Below are 15921 nucleotides of genomic sequence, written 5' to 3'. Positions count from 1 at the left end.
CCACCAGACACAGGAAACCTCATCCTGACCACCACACACAGGAAACCCCATCCTGACCACCAGACACAGGAAACCTCATCCTGACCACCACACACAGCAAACCCCATCCTGACATCCGCACACAGCAAACCCCAACCTGACCACCACACACAGCAAACCCCATCCTGACCACCAGACACAGGAAACCCCATCCTAACCACCGCACACAGCAAGCCCCATCCTGACCACCAGACACAGCAAACCCCATCCTGAGCACCGCACACAGAATACTCCATCCTAAATCGCAAAAAATTAGGTTGCAGGTGCAGCAGGTTATTAAGAAGGCAAATGGAATGTTGGCCTTCATCGCTAGAGGAATTGAATTCTGGAGTAGGGAGGTAATGTTGCAACTGTATAAGGTACTGGTGAGACCGCACCTGGAGTACTGTGTCCAGTTCTGGTCTCCATATTTGAGGAAGGATATACTGGCTTTGGAGACGGTCCGGAGGAGATTTACTAGGTTGATCCCTGGGATGAAGGGGTTGACTTATGATGGAAGATTAAATCATCTAGGATTGTATTCGCTCGAGTTCAGAAGAATGAGAGGAGATATTATAGAAACATATAGGATTATAAATGGGAATGGATAGGATAGATGTAGGAAGGTTTTTTTGAGCTGGCCGGGGAAACTAAAACGAGAGGACGTAGTCTCAAGATTCGGGGGAGTAGATTTAGGACAGAGATGAGGAAAAATAGTTTTTCCCAGAGAGTAGTGAATGTTTGGAATTCTCTAACCAGGGAATTGGTTGAGGCTGCCTCATTAAACATATTTAAAATTCGGTTAGATAAATTTTTACATGATAGAGGAATTAGGGGATATGGGGAGAAGGCAGGTAGGTGGAGTTAGGTCATAAATTCGATCAGCCATGATCGTATTGAATGGCAGAGCAGGCTCGATGGGCCATTTTTGGCCTACTCCTGTTCCTTGTTCCTATGTTCCACACGGCAAACCCCATCCTGACCACCAGACACAGGAAACCCCATCCTGACCACCAGACACAGGAAACCCCATCCACACCACCAGAAACAGGAAACCCCATCCTGACCACCAGACACAGGAAACCTCATCCTGACCACCACACACAGCCAAGATCATCCTGATCACGACACGCAGCCAACCCCATCCTGACCACCGGACACAGGAAACCCCAGCTTGACCACCACACACAGGAAACCCCATCCTGACCACCGCACACCGCAAAGCCCCTCCTGACCACCGCACACAGCAAACCCATCCTGACCACCACATACAGGAAACCTCATCCTGTTCACGATACACAGCCAACCCCATCCTGACGGCCACACACAGCCGATCCCATCCTGACGGCCGCACACAGCCAACCCCATCCTGACCACAGTGCACAGCCAACCCGATCCTGACTGCCGCACACAGCCAACCCCATCCTGACCACCTAACACAGCCAAGGCCATCCTGACCACCGCACACAGCCAACCCCATCCTGACCACAGTGCACAGCCAACCCCATCCTGACCGCAACACACAGGAAACCCCATCCTGAGCACCGCTCACGGCAAACCCCATCCTGACCACCGCACAGAGCAAACCCCACCCTGACCACCGCACACAGCCAACCCCATCCTAACCGCGCGCCAGGCTGCAGACTGCTGGATACTGACTCAAACTGTCCAGAGTGGTACCAGGTATCAGAACCAGAAGGTGAGGGTGCTGAAGAGTTCCTGACTGTGTCAGAGGTTTGGATCTGGATCTCAACTCGCCATTGGGTTTGGACTGGACTCTGTGGTTGAGGAGGCTGCAGAAGGGCTGGAGGTGAATCTATAGACACTTGGTGACTCGGTGGTGGGGGGGGGGGGTTCCGAGGGGACGACGACTCTCTTTTGCTTCTCTTTATCTGACTGTAGGACACACTTCAGGTAATTTCTGCCAATGGCGAATCTTTCTGCCCTACAGCAGGTAAAACAATTTCATGTAATGTGACACTGATTTATTAAATTGAATCTTGAAGGTGTTCATCAACAGTGTATTGATGAGGTGAACATTGCCACACTAGAAGAGCAGATAATACGACAAGGTTTTGGTCCAGGGTCATTATTATTGATTTTCATTTTTCAGTTTGGAGGGTAATTGGGAAGGGATGAATGTCACTAGATCACACAAGTAATTGGCCCCTCTCTCTCTCTCTCTCTCTCTCTCTCTCTCTCTCTCTCTCTCTCTCTCTCTCTCTCTCTCTCTCTTCGCAGCTCACCCTTACTGGATCCATCCAATTAATGACACCATCGAAGACATTGAGGGGGAGCTGATCTGGCCCTGTGAAGCAGGAGGCAAGCCCCAGCCCACCTACAGATGGTTCCGGAATGGAGAAGTGATATATGGGGTAAGGACTCATTCCCTCGGTGGGGTTCTGCTGCAGGAGTGGGTTTCGGGGTAGAAGGTGCCGAAGCCTGAAGTCTGACATGCCAAGGTTCGAGAACAGTTCTTTCCCAATGGCAATCAGGTTCCTGAACCTCCCATTACTACCCTTACCAACATGACAAACAGGCTTGTCTCTAATATTGAAACCCTGCCCCTTTTACCATGCACGTCTGAAATTGTAAGTATTGGTTATCTCTCTTTATATTCTCTGATAACTATTGCAGTTGCTTTTTTAACCAAGTTTCTGTTTGGCTGCATCAAATAAGAATTTCAGGCATATTTACATTGCACTTGTATGTATGATAATGAATTAATTCTCACTCACGTTACTGATATTAAATGTCCGCTTGCAAACAGCAAGAAGTATTTTGCATCCCTTGGATTTATTTTGAGTTGATTGTTGATTAGAGGAGTATTACATTTCTCTGTCTATGATAAATACATTGTTTTGTCCAGCACAGACGTTGGTTACAATTGCAGTTTTACTTTTCTGCCCGTGTAAATGTTTGCCTCGTTCTCTGGGCCTTGGGTGTGTGGCCCTGAATCCTGCAAAGCTCCATACAATTCCAAAGTGCTTTGATGATCTTTCACTCACACAGCTGGTTTAGATGCAGAAGGTCGAGACGAGGCTGCAGTGGCTTGCAGAAATTGGGCCATTTGGGCTGAGACGCATGTCCCGACTAATGCTGCGTTTAATTGTGCCTAGGGTCGCTACCGAATTAACAAGGGAGAGCTGCGAATTTCAAGGTTGACCCTAGAGGACTCGGGAATGTACCAGTGTATGGCGGAGAACAAGCATGGATGCCTGTATTCCAATGCGGAACTCAAAGTTTTGGGTTGGTATTCTGCGCCAAGCGCAGTTCATGTTGGTTGTTGAGCTCCCTGAGGTTCAGTGAGATTGTTCGATTTGCATGCAACCCAGCTCGACAACGCCTACAGCGGTACAGCAGTAAAATACACAGGAGTGCTGAGCTGGAGAGGGAACAGTTACTGCGGAGCAGAGGCAGCTGAATTTTACTTGTGGGAAGTTTGTTCAGGAGTCTGACAGTGGCAGGAATGAGACTGTCCTTGAATCTGGTGGTGTGTGATCTCACGCTCCTGAATCTTTTGGACAAGAGGAGGGGCAAGAGGGGCTGGGGTGGGGGAGTATTTTAATAAGCTGATGGCTTTTCCACAAAAGTGGCAAGTGGAGAGGGAGATGGACGGGGGTGGGGGGGGAGGGGTGAGATTTGTGGGATGGTCTGAGCTCTGCAGTTTCTTGCAACATTTAGTCAAAACATTATTTCTAAGTCTGCTAAGCCTTTTCAAATGATAGCTGGATCTCAGCCAATGTATAGTTCTGGGGGTCAATCACAGCCACGTCGAGATTTCAGAGAAATTGAAATAGGGATGTGGAAATTCAATGGTGAAAAGTAGGAAGAAGGCTACAATGAAGGGAGAGGGTTTTAAACAGAAATGAAACTTGAAAGAGTAAAGTAGTATGTTTTGAAGACATTTTGGTACACAATAGACAACAGGTGGAAAGTAGGCCATTGGGCCCTTCGAGCTAGCACCACCATTCACTGTGATCGTGGCTGATCATCCATAATCAGTACCCCGTTCCTAGCTTCTCCCCATGTCCCTCAACGCCGGCATCTTTAAGAGGTCTATCTGACTCTTTCTTGAAAGCATCCAGAGAATTGGCCTCCACTGCCTTCTGAGGGGGAGCGTTCCACAGATCCACTACTCGATGCATCCATGGGTAGAAAAGGTTTTGGGGTTGTCACCCCAATGCAGGCAAGTGAGGCAGGCTATTGAGGTCAGCATAGACAAGTTGGATGAAGGAGCTGTTCCCGTGCTGTAACCTCCTGGAAACTTGGTGAAGCCGTATCCACTGGGATATAAGATCCACTCCTGTTTAAAACCCTTTCCCTTCGTTCTACCTTCTTCCTACTTTTCACCATTGAAATTCCACATCCATTGCTCAGCCAATGAGGTGAGTTTAAGAGAATTCACTTACAAAAGCAGAGGGGATATCTGGAAAAGTCTGAGTTTCAGTGGTTTGCATTGGTTGGTCAGATAGTAGAGGCTGATTTGGTCATTGATTTCAGAGGATTAATGTTTATAATTTCCATGATTCATGGAAGGAACAGGTCAGGGAGTGATTTGAAGTTGCACAATTCTGGTGAAGACTGTCCATTTAATGCAGATAATAAGTTACAACCCAGAAGCTGAATGTCCACCCTAATGGTCTGTCCAGTGACTCAGGTCCGTACAGAGTGATATGGATCCCTAGAGTGATTTAAGTCCGTACAGAGTGGCACAGGGCCATACAGAGCAACACAGGACATTACAGAATGACACACATCTGTGCTGAGTGACACAGGTCCGTACAGAGTGACACGTGGCCGAACAGAGTGACACGTGGCCGAACAGAGTGACATGGGGCCGTACAGAGTGACACAGGGCCGTACAGAGTGAGACGGGCCGTACAGAGTGACATGGGTCCATACAGAGTGACAAGGTCAGAAACATTGGAGAAAGGGATGAATGACTTTACCATGGCTTTAGTTTCCTGAACTCCCTCTGTGTTTATCTTCAGCATTGGCACCGGACTTTCGGCTGAACCCAGTGAAGAAGAAGCTGTTGGGGGCCAGAGGAGGCAAAGCAATTCTTGAGTGCAATCCCAAGGCTGCTCCAAAGCCAACATTCACGTGGAGTAAGGGGACGGAGCTCCTCAGGAACAGCTCGAGGTCAGTGGAGGGAGCATTTGTTTAAAACATTTTAGCTAACTTCCGATCATAAAATGGTACAGCATACCCTTCTGGACAGACATCTTCACCATCCATCATTAGATACACAAACCCTTTGCCTGTTACTGATCCCACTATTGCCTGGATACTCATGAGTTTATCTGGAAGCCCCTACCTCGCTTCTCGTATCTACTTCCAGCACTAATCCTGGCATCCCGTACCAGGCACCTACTGTGCTTAGGGCAATGCCAGTACACTGCCACCAACCGAGGTTCAAATCCTGCACCCTCTGTAAGGAGCAGTATGTTTCCCCCTATGTCTGCTCCAATTTCATCCTACCCTCCACAATCATATAATGGGTTGCAGGGTAGAAAGTGCCGAAGCCTGAAGTCTGACATGCCCAGGTTCGAGAGCAGTTCTTTCCCAATGGCAATCATGTAGTTTGGCCGCAAGGGTTTCTTGAACCAGAAGGGCCTTCTGCCATGTATGCACAAACTTGCCATAATTCCCTTTTTACCTTAAACAACAACACTCCAGTTTGTGTCAATTTCTCTCTCTCTCTCTCGCCCCTACCTCCCCCTCTCTCTGACCATCTCTCCCCCTCTCTCTCCCCATCTCTCTCCCCCTCTCCCCTCTCTCTCCCCTCTTTCAACCCCTCTCTCTCTCCTCTTCTCTACCCCTCTCGCTCCCCTTCTCTACCCCTCTCTCTCTCCTCTTCCCCCCCTCTCCCCCTCTATCCCCCCCTAAACCCCTCTCTACCCCCCTCACCCCCTCACTTACCCCCTCCCCTTTCTCCCCTCATCTCTCCCCTTCCCCATCTCTCCCTCTCACTCCCACTCCTCACCCCTGTCTCACCCATCTCTCTCCCTCTCTCCCCTTTCCCCACAACCTCTCTTGCCCCTCCTTCTCTCCCCCTCTCTCCCACTTCTTCTCGCCTCTCTTGCCCCTTTCCCATTCTCCACCTCTCCTCCCCCTTCCCCCCTCTACCTCTGTCTCCCTTCCCCTCTCTCCCCAACCCTCTCCACTCTCCCCTTCATTCCCTCACCCTCTCTCACCCTCTCTTCCCCCCCTCCCTCTTTACCTCTGCCCTGTGCAAACATTGGGATTGATCACAGCCTCTTTCCCACAGGACGTCTATTTGGCCTAATGGCACTCTGGAGATTCGAGGAGTGACCATGACTGATGAGGGCATCTACACCTGCTTTGCTGTGAACAACAAAGGAAGAGCCAACAGCACTGGCACTTTCTCTGTCACAGGTAGGACCCCAGAGCTTTTCTGGTAGCCCTTGACACTTGGACCTTGAGTTGCCGGGTGGGAACAGTCTGATGGACAGGAACACGGACAGAAAAGGTCTTGAGAGACAAGGTCCCAACACAGGCAACTTGGACCAGCTTGGGAAGACATCTTTGTCAGCAAGGACCCACTGGGCTGAAGGGCCTTTTTTTAAAAGTTTTATTAAATTTAGACATACAGTTTGCTAACAGGCCCCTTCAGCCCATGAGCCCTTGCTGCCCAAATACACCCTGGTATTCGAGATGGGCAGCCGAAGTCCCCTCGGTAATTTTCTCCCTCTCTGTCTCCACAGAACCCACAAAGATCACCCTGGAACCATCAAACATCGACGTCACCATGGGGGAGAACGGCACCATGGAGTGCCACGCGTCGTACGATCCCACCCTTGACCTTGCCTTCATCTGGTCCACCAATGGATACCCAATTGACTTTGACAAAGAGAGGGACTTCATGGAATACAGAGTACTGGTGAGTGAACGTGGAAACATGGTGTCAAATGCTCGCAAACTTGTCTCGTCGGAGTCTCACCTCGTTTGTGACTTGTTTGAACTGTCATTTGAGGATGAATTCACCTCTTTCTCTTGGTAATTGGAACAAATGAAGGTTGAGCTCTTCAAGGTGTTGCTCTCTGCTCTGGTTTCCCTCATTGAGGATGTAAGTCAGGAGTTGTCCAAAGTTTCCTTTCCCCTCTTCCACGTTTTCTTAATGCAAAAAGGAGGCCATTTGGCCAATTAAGGCTGTGCAATCCCACAAACCCATTGCCACACCTCTCCCTCATGGCCACTAACTTACTCCTGATTCTCAGTCTGCACACAATCTACTCTGGATGGCCAACACTAAACCCCGTGCCTTTGGGACATAGGGAGTCACAGGGAGAACAAGCAAACTACACACAGACAACACCCGAGGTCAAGTTTGAACCTGGGTCTCTGGAGTTATGAGGCAACAGTTCCACAATGCTATCTGGTCTTGTGTCTATCTTCCCTTAACGTAATTATTTTGCTTTGTTTGTCAGTCAGGATACGCCTGTTGCAATTGGCATGTTCTGTATAATCTGTGTGGTTCTCACTGGTACTGTTGCTAGGCTCATACTTTTAAACTAGAGCTTGCTAAAAACGAGTTGTTGGAGGAACTCCTGGTTCCACATTTGGGTGTCCAATTGCTGAGATATATGGCTGTAATTGTGTGGTTGATCTCTCCTTCTCAGGGTGCGCTGAATAGCAGTCAATTGTAGTTCTGTGTCTTGCCAGCAGAGGGGAGCTGAACATCATGTTTAAACCTGCTGCGTTCAGGTTGAAGGATTCACCACAACTAAACACCGTTAACCCTGCCTTGTCCAATGGCTGTGGTCACAGAGCCCTTCCTTGTTCCTCCACCAAGTTTTTCCCATCCGCTCCCCGACAAAGGTTGTTGGAACTGCCCCTTTGTGTGCGTTTCCTGGACATTTTCAGAGACGTTGGGTCGGCAGCTTCTTTGCCAAGGCCACTGAGCCCCAGGACACCACCCAAGGAACTTTCCTTGCATGGACTTGACCTGGCATCGACATGCAGGCTCAACGACCCTCGTGGAATGTGCCCATCATCATGCTCATTGTGTCTCGTCACCATCAATCCCTGACCCTCCCAGGCTCACGTTCACCGCACAGCCCCCCCCCCCCCACAACAAGATTTGATTAAGGGGAAAAAATTTCTGAAATAAATGAAAACCATTTGTCCGTGTGGTGGGGGGAGGTGGGTTCAGAATGATGGGTCCATGTGGTGTGGGGGGTCAGAGTGGTGGGTCTATGAGGTGGGGGATCAGGATTACAGCCCCTTCTGGCCCACGAGCCCATGTGACCTGCAACCCCTCTATGTTTTGGAGGGAGGGAGGAAACTGGAGATCTCGGAAAAGACTCACGCAGACACAGGAGAAAGTACAAACTCCTCACAGACAGCACAGGATTCGAACCCAGGTCACAGGTGCTGTGATAGCATTGTGCTAACTGTGCCATCCTAGAGTAGAAGGTTAGAGTAGCAGTTAGCGCAACTTAGTTGCAGCATCAGCGATTGGATGGTGTTTAAATCCCGCACTGTTTGTAAAGTGTTTGTATGTTTCCTGCGTGTCTGTGTGGGTTTCCTCCATGGACTCTGGTTTCCTCCCACAATTCAAAATATACTGGGGTTGTTGGCTAATTGGGTGTAATTAGGGCAGCACGGGCTCATGGGCCAGAATGGCCTATTTCCGTGCTCTAAAAAAAAATAAGAGTAGGCCCCTCAAATGTGCTCATCTGGAACCAAACAAGACACTCTGTGCCCCTGTAAAGCGTTGTCAAGATGGAGGATGGTCGCCTTGCTCTGCTCAACCTTCTTAGGAAGCGTAGGCCCTGCTACGCATTCCCGACTAATGAGAAGGTGTGGGTCTAGGAAAGGTGGTCCAGTATATGCACAGTAAGGAACTGGTGCTTTCCATTCTCTCCATAACGCAACCATTGATGAGCAATGGAGAGTGGTTGATCTTTCTCTTCCTGAAGTTCAAAGTCATCTTCTTTGTCTTGTCCATGTTGAGACTCAGGTCATTGTTCTCGCACCATTTGATGAGCCTCCAAACTGACTCATCATTGTGGCCGATGAGGCCAACTGCTGTTGTGTCATCCATAAAGTTGATGATTCTGTTTGACCCATGGCCCCATCAGCCACTCCATTGACAAAGTCAGCAGTGCCAACCACCCCCAGCATCTGCAGAGCATCTGATGGGCTTTATGTCCACTGTGGAGGTCATGAGGGATCTGGGCCAAGTGTTTCCTGCTGCTGACTGAGGATGGGCCGGTTTGCCTGGACACAGCTGGAACCATTTTAACTTTGCCTTTCCTCCTGTTTAAGAATATCATTCAGCAGTTTGAGATCTTGCACTCTCTAAATTTAAAATTTAAATTTCAGACCGACAGTACGAGTCCACAAGCCTGTTCCTCCCAATTACACTCAATTGACCTACAACCCTGGTACATTTTGAACGGTGGGAGGAAACCTGTGTGCCCGGAGGAAACCCATGTGTGCATGGTAGAACGTACCAACACCTTCCAGAAAATGCTGGATTCGAACCCCGGGTGCTAACGCTGTGCTAATCGCTACGCCAACCAGGCCGCCCCTCAGTATAAGATCCACTCATGTTTGTGATCAGTGGCAAGTCAAGATCCCCACACCCTGAACAGATGGCCTCCCAGGTTAGCTGCAGAGCAAGCTTTCCCCTGAAATTCTGCTCATATAAACTTAGCTGAAAACTTCAGTTGTTAATTATTTGAACCCTTGTTACTTATAAACTCCGTTCAGAACCTGTTTTCCATGTTCAGGACATCACAGCAACAGTGCAGGCCCTTCAGCTCACAATGTTGTGCTGACCTACGTAACCCTGTTCCACAACAATCTAACCCCTCCCGCTATGGACAGCCGCTCCCATCGGCAGTAGCGCTGTGGCAGGCACGGAGGCTGCAGCGGGTGCAGAGCAGCTGATAGGAGCCTCCATAACCCTCCATTTTTCTTACTTCCATGCCCCAACAGTAGCAACCTCCACCTCCACCCCCCCCCCACCGCCCAGCAATTCATTCCAGCAACCCACTACTCTCCATGTCAAAAAAAAACCTGCCACTAACATGGCCCCTAAACTTTCCTCCACTCCCCTTAAACCAATGTCCACAATGTAACAGCTGGACAGAATTCTTCATTGGAGCTGGTGACGGGGAAGGAGGCAATGCTGGAGCTGATTGACACGTTGAGAGGATTCTGGCTGCAAGTCGGTGCTTGCATGTCTCGGCGTTGAGCAGCTCCAGCTTCTGCTGCCCGTGATAGTTCGTGGCAGAATTTCTATTTTCATGTCACTCTGGGACCTTTGAAGTGAAATACTGAAGTCAATTGACAGCTGGGCTTTTGGACGTTCCCTTAGATCCCGTCAGCGATTCACCGATATTTGCCTGTGGATGACATTTCTCTTAAAAAAAACGCTTAAATGCTGGAGAAACTCAGCTGATCTCGCAGGAGAGAAAGATATGTTACCGACATTTCAGTCCTGAGTCCTTCTTCAAGGTGTGTGTGGGGGGTGGTGGGGGGGGGGGGGTGGGTGGCTAACAAAAGCCAGAGAAATTGATGTTAATGCCATCCGGTTGAAGGGTGCCCAGTCAGAAGGTGAGGTGTGATACCTCCAGTCCATGGGTGGTCTCAGTCTGGCAGTGCATGAGCAGCAAGGGAATGGGATGGGAATTAAAATGGGTGGCCACTGGGAGATCCAAACTCTAGTGGCAGACAGAACAGAGGTGCTCAGCGAAGCGATCTCCCAGTCTGCGCCCCAGTCTCTCCGATGTACAGGGGACCACCGAATGCTGTAGATGACCCCTGCAGATTCACAAGTGAAGAGTTGCTTCACTTGAAAGGACTGTTTGGGGCCCCGAATGCTATTGAGATAGAAGGTGTGGCCACGTGGAACATCTCCCGTGGCCACAGGGTTAGGTGCCAAGGGGGCGATTAGTGGGAAAGGAGGAGTGGATGAGGGAGTCACGGAGGGAGCATACCCTGCGGAAAGTGGAGAGGGAAGGAGAGAGGAATATGTGCCTGGTGGTGAGATCACGAAATAGGTAGTGAAAATGGCAGAGGAGGATGATATTTTGGTTGCAGTGGGTGGTGGGTGAGGACAAGAGGAATCCTGTCCTTCTTGCATGTGGGGGCGGAGGGGGCCAGGGCAGATGTGTAGGTCATGGAGGATATGCAGGTGAGGGCGAAGTTGCTGGTGATAGAGAGGAAGGCACGTTGTTTGAAGAAGGAGGTCATCTCTGATGATCTGGCATCGAAGTTCTCGCCCTGGGAACAGATGCTATGGAGTCATTGAGAGAAAGGAATGGAATCCTTACAGCGGACAGGGTGTGAAGAGGTGTAGTTGAGGTAGCTGTGGGAGTTGGTGGGTTTGTAGTAAATGTGTGTCGAGAGTTTGTTTCCCAAGATGGAGACAGAGAGATCGAGGAAAGGAAGAGTGTTGCTAGAGAAGGACCACGTGAATTTGAGGTCAGGGTGGAAGTTGGCAGCAAAGTGGATGAAATTGACGAACTCATCATGAGTACATGAGGCAACACCAAAGTAGTCATCAATGTAGCAGAGGAAGGAGTTGAGGGGCCTTGCCTGTGGAGGCTGGTAGTATGGACTGCTCCACATAGGCAACAAAAAGGCAGGCATAGCTGGGCTCATGCAGGTACCCATGGCTACCTCTTTGACTTGGAGAAAGTGGGATGAGTCAAAGGAGAAGTTAATGAGGGTGAAGTTTTGCTTGCAGAGGAAAGTGATGGTAAATATGGACTAGTGGGGTCTATTGTCTAAAAAGAAATGAAGAGTTTTGAGGCCTTTCAAAGACTTGGTCCTCTAGGCTGCTGGAGACAGGGTGAGAGTTCACTAGAGAGGCTCGGTCCTTATGAACTGCTAGGGTCAAGGTGGAGACCTGCATTGGAGGCTTGGTCCTTAAGACTGCTGGGGCCAAGGTAAGAGTTCAGGACAGAGGCTCAGTCCTATGGACTATCAGGGCCAAGGTGGAGATCTGCATTGGAGGCTTAGTTCTCTGGGGCCAGGGCAAGAGTTTGTGATGGAGGCTCAGTCCTGTTGGTTGCCAGAGCCAAGGTGGAGACCTGTGTCCTCTGGAAGCTGTGAGACATGCTGAGTCTTCCTATGTTCTGATGACATCTGCAGACTTTTGTTTCTCACTCTCAGACATTTCTCTCAAATGGCTCAGAATTTCCTGTCACGAGCAGGCATTGGGGAAAGTTGACATGTAGATAATTGACAAAACTCTCCCAACTGTTTGCCTGAATGCCCTGACACCTTTTGCAGTCAATGGAATTCTAATGGGCATCATGGTTACAGCCCCAGAAATCGGGATCGGGGTTTGAATCCTGCACTTTCTGTAAGGAGTTTGTATGTTCTCCCCGTGTCTGTGTGGGTTTTCCCTGGGGGCTCCGACTTCCTCCCACCCTTCGAAATGTACCAGGGGTATAGGTTAGTTGGGTATAAATTGAGCAGCACGGACTTGTGGGCCGAAAGGGCTTGTTACCCTGCTGTAGGTCTACATTAAAAATTTTCATTTAAAATTAAAATTAAAATTATATGAATGTTTGCATTGTGATGCTGCCACAAAACAGCAAATTTTGTGACGTGTTCAAGACAATGAGTTCTGATTCTGATTTGAGTGCCTTTCAAATGGGTGACGAGGTTTGTCGCTGAAATGCCAGCTTCATCTGTCATGCACGATGATGTGTAGGAGACGAAGTCTGATTAATTCCACGAGAGGCTAAAAACTCAGGGGTGTTAAACCGTCCTGTTTTCACGTTTAACCCACAGGAAGGAGGCGGTGGGGAGCTGTTCTTCCAAAACGTACAGTTGAGGCACACCGGAAGGTACACCTGCACTGCACAGACCATCGTCGACAGCACCTCGGCCTCGGCAGACCTGATCGTCAGAGGTAGGGGCACGTTCACAGCTTCCCTGAGTGGGTGCTGAAAGATTAACGAGGGAAGAGCATCGTCATTGTGTGGTCTTATGTCGCGGTCAATGTTTCTGAAGTCAAAACTGCTCGGTTATGAAAAAAGAGAATAGGTTCATGCCGTGAAATGTTTGTTGCTGAGATTGCTTCTATCGGGTTAATCTTCATATTGATTGGGGAAAATATTGGGAGTTAGGACAGTGTCCATACGTCCCATTATCCTATGCTATTGTTCCACCATCCCTGCACTGCAGCAGGCACTCAATATGGTTACTCTTTAGTAAGATCTGAATTGATTGAAGATCTGCTTTTCAGCACAAGCTGTCGATTCTGTATACTGGTCATGGCAATGTATTTACAGGTATGGCTTGTGGTTTGCTTTTGAAGCTGTTGCCACTTTAGTATTATTTGTTACCGTGATTTTGCTTGATTGCAGCCCTGGAATTTGTACGGATTTCATTTTGAGTGGATTTATCTCAGGGCAGTGGTACAGCATACAAGCTGCCCTTCTGCTCAGCACAGACCACGTGGAGTCGTGGTGGTGGGGGAATAGAGGAGCCGTGGGATCTCAACTCACTCTCTCCTGTTTGTTCTGTTCCCAACTTAATTCCCAGTGAGCAATTATCTTTCAGGTGTTCATCAGTGCCCCTGTGTTTTTCTTTGTTGTAACTGATGATCCAACCTGCAAGTGGTTGTTCCACTATTTTTTAACCACTTTTCAGACTTTTTAAGAGTTGAAGGCTTGTTCCTTTGCTCATCTGTAACGAGGGACACTGTTTTGCACCAAGCCACTTTGGGGCCATTTTGAAGGGCTCAACCCTTGACTGAAATGACGATCCATCTCGTTGCAGCACCACCCCAGTAGTCTTCAAAATGGCTAAGCACTGCAAAACCTTGTCAGCTGGCACAGCCAAGCCTGACTTTCCCAGTCTGAGTTTTAATGAAAAAGGTGATTTTTTTTAAAGCCAAATGATTGTTGATGAGGCCTTGGGAGTAGCTTAGCTGGGTAATCCTGTGAGAAATCTTTGGACAACTTAAGGGGAGAGTACGACACCTTCCAAAAAATTTGGCAGCTGTATCATGGCTGTGAAAAAGACAACTTTGCTTCGGGGCCTGGCTCATCCTGATTCCTCCCTAATCTCGGTAGGGGGTGGGGGGGGGGGGGGGGGTCGGTTTGCCTCAGTCCAGCCAGGAAAATAAAGGAAAATTGGCCCAATCTTTGGCTGCTGGACCAGGCCAGATCCATAACTCCTCAATATAATTTATTCCCGTCTTTTGAACATTTTAATGTCTTAAATGTTTTTTTTCCTCTTTGGTTGTCTAAGTTTTAAGTGTTTGAGGTCAAGGGAATGGGGAAGGGGGAGGGAGGAAGGGGAAGGAGTGTTAGGTTTGAACTCGACAGAGAATTGACACAGATTGGATTCGGATAAGTTGTAATTGATACAGATTTGTAAAAAACTGTTGATGACGTGTGGGTAAATTGTCAATTTTTAAAACTACAAATAAAATATTCAAAACAAAAATCATTGGACAAACAGGAAGTAAAGATAGTGTCACAAATATTTCATGCATATTATTACACAAAAGGTGACCAGATAGAGGTGTATAAAATGATGAGAGTCCTTGTTTGTGTGGATAGTCAGAGGTTTTTTCCCAGGGCTGAAATGGTTGCCCCAAGAGCTCACTGGTTTAAGGTGCTGGGGAGTAGGTACAGAGAAGATAAAAACATAGAATGCTACAGCACAGCAAACAGGCCATTCAGCCTCTCTAGTCTGTGCTGACCATTATTCCACTAATCCCATTGACCTGCTCCCATTCCATAATCCTCCAGACCTCTCCCATCCATGTACTTACCCAATTTATTCTTAAAACTTAAGATCCCACCTGCATTCACCATGTCAGATGGCAGCTCGTTCCACACTCCCACCACTCTCTGAGTGAAGAACATTCCCCTAATATTCCCCCTAAACTTTTACCCCTTCATGTTAAAACTATGATCTCGTATTTATCTCCCCCAATCTGTCGAAAAAGCCTGCTCGCCTCCATACCTCTCATAATCCTGTAAACTTCTATCAAATCTCCCCTCATTCTTCTTCACTCCAAGGAATAAAGTCCTAACTTGCTTAATCTTTCCCTGCAACTCAACTCCTGAAGACCCAGCAATATCATCTTACTAATGTCCTTCCTATAGTTAGGCAATTAGAACTGCATATAATATTCCAAATTTAGCCTCACCAATGTCTTAAACAACTTCAACAAAACATCCCAACTCCTATACTTAATACTTTGATTTATAAAAGCTCAGATACCAAAACCTTTCTGTCCATCTGTGACTCCACCTTCAGGGAACAATGTATCTGTGTCCCTAGATCTCTCTGCTCCTCCACACTCTTCAGTGCCCCACCATTTACCATGTGTCTCTCACCTTGGTTTGCCCTTCCAAAATGCAACACCTCACACCTGTCTTCATTAAACACCATCTGCCATTTTCTGGCCCATTCTCCCATTTGGGCCAGATCCCTCTGGAAACTTTGAATATCTTCCTCTCTGCCCACAACACCTCCTACCTTGCTGATCCAATTTACCACATTATCATCCAGATCATTGATACAGACAACAAACATCAATGGTCCCAGCACACATCCCCGAGGCACACCACTAGTCACAGGCCTCCAGTCTGAGAAGCAACCATCCACTACCACTCTGTCTTCTCCCATTCAGCCAATTTTGAATCCAGTTTACAATCTATCCATGGATACCTAGTCTCTGAATCTTCTGAACTAACCTCCCATATGGGACCTTGTCAGGGGTAAGTTTTCTTACGCAGTGGAATGTGGAATGGGCTGCTGGTAATAGTGGTGGAGGTGGATATGATAGGGTCTTTTAAGAGACTTATGGATAGGTACATGGAGCTTAGAAAAAGAGCTCTGGGTAAGCCTAGTCATTTCTAAGGTAGGAACATGTAGGCACAACTTTGT

General features: G+C 48.3%; 1 protein-coding gene across 5 annotated transcripts in view; it reads left to right on the top strand.

The window, feature by feature from the left end:
* LOC138745797 (contactin-1-like) overlaps positions 1-15921 on the top strand; it is a 314963-nt gene that overhangs the window by 35925 nt on the left and 263117 nt on the right. For all 5 annotated transcript variants that reach the window (XR_011346518.1, XR_011346517.1, XM_069903109.1 and 2 more), the window contains exons 8-13: positions 2260-2393; positions 3138-3267; positions 5013-5163; positions 6293-6420; positions 6750-6925; positions 12802-12922. Coding sequence is in view for 3 of the 5 variants with exons in the window: in XM_069903109.1 (XP_069759210.1) it covers positions 2260-2393; positions 3138-3267; positions 5013-5163; positions 6293-6420; positions 6750-6925; positions 12802-12922 (840 nt within the window). In the remaining 2 variants the exon portion in view is untranslated. The remainder of the gene's footprint in view (positions 1-2259; positions 2394-3137; positions 3268-5012; positions 5164-6292; positions 6421-6749; positions 6926-12801; positions 12923-15921) is intronic.

This window comes from Narcine bancroftii, chromosome 11 (genome assembly GCF_036971445.1).
Source record: "Narcine bancroftii isolate sNarBan1 chromosome 11, sNarBan1.hap1, whole genome shotgun sequence".
In the NCBI taxonomy this organism is placed as follows: Eukaryota; Metazoa; Chordata; class Chondrichthyes; order Torpediniformes; family Narcinidae; genus Narcine; species Narcine bancroftii.
Note: the sequence above shows the minus strand (reverse complement) of the source record. Positions and strands in the feature narration are given on the sequence as shown.